Raw genomic sequence first — 5141 nt, 5'->3', positions numbered from 1 at the left:
GAGGACATTTGGGGAGGAAAGGGCACTCATGTGTCTAGTCTCAGGTGTGCTTTTGAGATGGCTATGAGGGATGAAAGGGAGGCCCTTGGATGTTGGACCTGGAGCTCAGAGGAGAGGTCTGGCTGAGAAGGGTCACTTGGGGGGTATGGGCATGTGGATGACATTTTAAGTTGGCCTCACAAGCTTGGCTGGGAGAGAGTATGCAGTCTTCAGGAGTCCCTGTGTTTAATGGCCCAGGTTAGGGAAGGGGAGCAGAGAGGAACCTACCAGAGAAGGAAGGGGAGGAGTCAGGGATGTCCAGGAGAGAGCAGTCAGAGGACAGTTGAGACTTGGAGTCAGTGAGGCCTGAGAAGTACTGGGGACAGGGGCAAAGGTGGGGCTGGAGAGAGCCAGTGCTGAGTAAAGACTGGGCATGGTGAGGACAGGCATTTCCTCCTGGAAGTTTGGCTGAGAAGGGGAATGGATGCAGGTAGGACCGAGAGGGCGAGGAAGCTCTTCCATCACAAGAAGAGACCTGACAATGACCTGTCAGTGGTAGAGATCTGGGTTTGGGGCTGGACCACCAGGCCTAGGCTGGCTAAGCCCAGTCTTTGTCTCTCCAGGAGCAGGTCAGTCAAGGGGAGAAGTTTCTACAGCCACTGGCTGGCTGGGAGGCAGCTGACCTGGGCCCCCAAGGAGCACGCTTTCTGGATCTGCAAGCCCAGTTGACTGAATTCTCTAGGGCTTTGGCCCAGCGGCGCCAGCGGCTGGCAGATGCTGAGAGGCTGTTTCAGTTCTTTAAACAGGTAGGTGAAGATCCTGTCCTCCATGTGGCCAGTGGGACCAGAGAGGTGCTCTTCTGCCACATGTTCTTTTTCTTTGTCCTTAGTCTGACCCCAAAATCCAGCCACTGGGGATGTGGATTGGGGCCAGGATCCTGTGGGATGGGGAGCCAGTAGAGCAGCAGAAAACTCCATAGGCACAGTGGGGTCCCCCTTTAACTCCTTTCTGGCCCTGGTGTTGCAGGCCTCAACATGGGCTGAGGAAGGGCAGCGGGTCTTGGCAGAGCTGGAGCAGGAGCGTCCAGGGGCTGTGCTGCAGCAGCTGCAGCTGCACTGGACCAGGCACCCTGACTTGCCTCCTGCCCACTTCCGAAAGATGTGGGCTCTGGCCACAGGGCTGGGCTCAGAGGGCATCCGCCAGGAATGCCGGTGGGCCTGGGCACAGTGCCAGGACACCTGGCTGGCCCTGGACCAGAAGCTGGAGGCTGCCCTGAAGCCACCACCGGTGGGTAGCACAGCTAGCCTGTGTGTCAGCCGGATCTCCAGTGTACCTGCTCCCCCACCCCTGAGGAAGGCCTACAGCTTTGATCGGAATCTGGGGAAGAGTCTCAGCAAACCCACCCATCACTACCACCATGCGGCCATTGTCACTCCCTGCCACGGTCCAGAGGCTACAGGAGATGCCCAGCCCCAGCCATCCCCTTGTGTGCTTCCACCAGGCAGCTCTGACCCCAAGAGTCCCAGCAGGTGCAGGCACTGGGCAGGGCAGGGAGGGTAGTAGAGGTTGGATGTCTTGGTCCTGACTCCACCTACCTGGTAGGCTACAGCTGGTGCTGGCAGAAATGGTGACCACAGAGCGGGAGTATGTTCGGGCCCTTGACTACACTATAGACAACTATTTCCCTGAGCTGGATCGCCCTGATGTGCCCCAGGGCCTCCGTGGCCAACGCGCCCACCTCTTTGGCAACCTGGAGAAACTGCGTGATTTCCACTGCCATTTCTTCCTGCGTGAGCTGGAGGCTTGCACCCGGCACCCACCCCGAGTAGCCTATGCCTTCCTGCGCCATGTAAGTCCCATAGGCCACATGGCCCCCAGCTGATTTTGCCACATTCCCCAAGGAGCTGTCAGCACATGCTAGGTGTGAGGCCTGGTACTGAGTACAGCTATGAGCAAGAATGACAAGGTTCCTGCATTTCACGGTGATTTTAGTTCAGGAAAGGAAACATAAAAGTGAAAGAGATACTTTTAGATATAGTTGGAACTAGGAGAAAAATAGGCAGGGTAGGTGCTTGTGAGTTACTTAGGGGCGGGGGTTCCCACCTTTGAGAGAGCAGTTTAAGAAAGGCTCTGCAGAGCTGATGTTTGTGCTAAGACCCAGGGAGGACCTGGAGGAACAGGGTTCCACTTAGAGGAAAGACCAAGTGCAAAGCACTAGCAGGAAAGAGGCCTGGTAGTCAAGGAAGTGAGTAAATAAGTGGCTGAGTGCAGTGAGCAAGAGGATGGTCATCTGACGAAAGGTGAGACCAGAGATGTTCTCAGAGCTGTGGGAGGAACAGAGCTGAATACAGAGGCTCTGGCTAAGGGTGGTAGATATACTCCCCAGAGCACCTGTGGATGCCTCCCTCAGCACAGGGCCTGTTCTTGCCAGACCACCCCTCGTTCAAAGCAGGGAAGGTTGAGTCTTTTGAGGAGGCCTCCCTTGGAGCCATCTGTTGGCATTTTGATCCTTTTAAGCTAAGAGTAGTCTGGCCCCCTGGCCCCCTGGCCCTTGGGCTGAGCCGTGTGTCCTTGTAGAGGGTGCAGTTTGGAATGTATGCGCTCTACAGCAAGAACAAACCTCGTTCTGATGCCCTGATGTCCAGCTACGGTCATGCTTTCTTCAAGGTAGGTGAGCCTGAGACTGTAGGAGGAGTAAGGGTATGGGGACAAGACCCCAAAACCACTCAGTGGTCTCCTATCCACCTGGCAGGACAAGCAGCAAGCACTGGGGGACCACCTGGACCTGGCCTCCTACCTGCTGAAGCCCATCCAACGCATGAGCAAGTATGCGCTGCTGCTGCAGGAGCTGGCACGGGCCTGTGGGGGTTCCATGCAGGAGCTGAGTGCCCTACGCGCAGCTCAGAGCCTTGTGCACTTCCAGCTGCGACATGGCAACGACCTGTTAGCCATGGATGCCATCCAGGGTTGTGACGTGAGTTATCCCAGGCTGCACTGGGTGGGGGCAGTAGATGTGGAAGAAGAGGACAGAAGAGGCTGGGCACCCACTGGGCCCCAATTTGCAGGTCAACCTCAAGGAACAGGGGCAGCTGGTACGACAGGATGAGTTCATGGTGCGCACTGGGCGCCGTAAGTCCCTACGCCGTGTCTTCCTCTTTGAGGATCTGCTGCTTTTCAGCAAGCCCCGCCGTGGGCCTGCAGGAGTTGATACATTTGCCTACAAGCGATCCTTCAAGGTAGGCCCATCTGACCCCAACCCTTGCCCCTTCCCTCCACCCACTGCCCCTTCCCTCCACCCCCTACAACTCACCAAGCCCCTCTATCCTGGCCAAACAGATGGCGGACCTTGGTCTCACTGAGTGCTGCGGAGATAGCAATCTGCGCTTTGAGATCTGGTTCCGCCGTCGCAAGGCCAGGGACACCTTTGTGCTACAGGCCTCCAGCTTGGCCACCAAGCAGGCCTGGACAACTGACATCTCCCGCCTGCTCTGGAGGCAGGCTGTCCACAACAAGGGTGGGTCTCTGCCCCCTACTTCACCACACTCCCCTCATCAGAGAGCTTATGTTGTTGCATTGGAGCCCAGGGAGGGCCTGGGGACCTGGAAAAGCTTTGCAAGAGGGTAGGAAGCACAACTGCAGAGACAGGAACTTCAGAGTCAGGCAGTCCTGCTCGTGCCATTGCTGACTTTGGGCACGGCATTAACCTCTCTGAGTATTGGGGGTCTCATCACCCAAAGAGGAATTATGACAACTGCCCTGCAGGATTGTTGGGAGGAGAGAGCTTGGCACCAGAAGTGCTTCATGCACAGGGTGACTAATCTGCTGGATGTGGATATATAGCAAAGACTTATCATTGAGGGGTTATATAGAGGCCAAGGACAAGGCTAATGTCCCGACGGGCTCTGCTCATACCCATTCTCCATCCAGAGGTCCGCATGGCTGAGATGGTATCCATGGGCGTGGGGAACAAGGCCTTTCAGGACATTGCCCCCAGTGAGGAAGCTATCAATGACCGCACCATCAACTACATCCTAAAGTGCCGAGGTAGCAGGCCGGATACCGGGGGTAGGGGTGAGGACAGTTGTATGGGAGGCACTGAGGACCTCTGTCAGCCCTGGCCTGTGCTACCCTCAGGGTCTCAGGCCAGGCCTGTCCCAACCTGACCTTCTCTCTTATGTAGAAGTTCGCTCTCGGGCCTCCATTGCTGTGGCTCCGTTTGACTGTGACAGCTCCTACCTGGGCGTCTCAAGCAGCACCCTTCCTGGAGACCCTGCCTCTTGCTCTGTTCTGGGGTCCCTCAACTTACACCTGTACAGAGACCCAGCTCTTCTGGATCTCCGCTGGCCCCTGTATCCCCCCAACTTTCCAGAGGAAGCAGAGCTGGAGGCTGAGGTGGAACTGGGCAGCCAGCCCTCTCTGAGTATGTCTGGGCTTAGCCAGAGGCAGGAGGGCACAGCTTGGAGTCTGGGCCTCCCCTGCTAGCAGCTCACTCATTCTTCCTCCCCAGCTCCTGAGGACTCAGAGGTCCTGTCCCAATGCCCGTCAGCCAGTGGCTCCAGTGGCTCTGACAGTAGCTGTGTGTCAGGGCAGGCCCTGGGCAGGGGCTTTGAGGATTTGTCCTATGTAAGTATCATCTTGCCCTGTACCCACCAGCCCTTCCTCAGTCCAAGCTGGGCCTATGACTACCTTTCCTTTAGGCAGAGGTGGGGTAGATGGGCCAGAACTATTCCCTAGAGACCTCCCTAGACCCAGAGTTCAGGAAACAGGCAATCACGCCTAGCTTGGTACCACAGGTCTGAGCCCAGGCTCGAAGACAAGCAGTGCATCCAGCATCCTGTAGCTCCAAGGAATATCACCTCTCTGGATCTGCTGTGACCAGGGCATGGCTGGCACCTGGGCTATCTACAGCTTACATGTATAGCCCTGTTGACAACTCTTTCTGATATCTGTGACCATGGGACAAAATGGAATGCGGCTCACCCAGGGACTGCTGTGGAGTCCAAAGGAACATCCTGATTCCAGGCTCCTGGCCCCATGTCCACTTCTGTTCCCTCTCCAGCTCCCACCCCAGTTGCGGGTTAAGAATAAGTTAGGTAGAAATGGGCATTTCTATGCTGTAGGCTGGTGGGGGATCATATGGTCCTGGGCAGTGACTAGGCTGT

General features: G+C 56.6%; 1 protein-coding gene across 1 annotated transcript in view; it reads left to right on the top strand.

The window, feature by feature from the left end:
• The window catches only part of PLEKHG4 (pleckstrin homology and RhoGEF domain containing G4), an 8237-nt gene extending 3383 nt beyond the window's left edge, over window positions 1-4854 (top strand). Inside the window, exons 8-18 of the mRNA XM_023518919.1 lie at window positions 603-785; window positions 1006-1508; window positions 1582-1828; window positions 2557-2646; window positions 2732-2953; window positions 3045-3215; window positions 3316-3493; window positions 3907-4023; window positions 4160-4399; window positions 4487-4682; window positions 4773-4854. Of these exons, the coding sequence (XP_023374687.1) occupies window positions 603-785; window positions 1006-1508; window positions 1582-1828; window positions 2557-2646; window positions 2732-2953; window positions 3045-3215; window positions 3316-3493; window positions 3907-4023; window positions 4160-4399; window positions 4487-4682; window positions 4773-4854 (2229 nt within the window). The remainder of the gene's footprint in view (window positions 1-602; window positions 786-1005; window positions 1509-1581; window positions 1829-2556; window positions 2647-2731; window positions 2954-3044; window positions 3216-3315; window positions 3494-3906; window positions 4024-4159; window positions 4400-4486; window positions 4683-4772) is intronic.
• The last annotated feature ends 287 nt before the right edge of the window (window positions 4855-5141 follow it).

Source organism: Otolemur garnettii, unplaced genomic scaffold, assembly GCF_000181295.1.
Source record: "Otolemur garnettii isolate 467f Iridium unplaced genomic scaffold, OtoGar3 scaffold00151, whole genome shotgun sequence".
Taxonomy (NCBI): Eukaryota; Metazoa; Chordata; class Mammalia; order Primates; family Galagidae; genus Otolemur; species Otolemur garnettii.
This window is presented reverse-complemented; position numbering and strand designations above follow the sequence as displayed.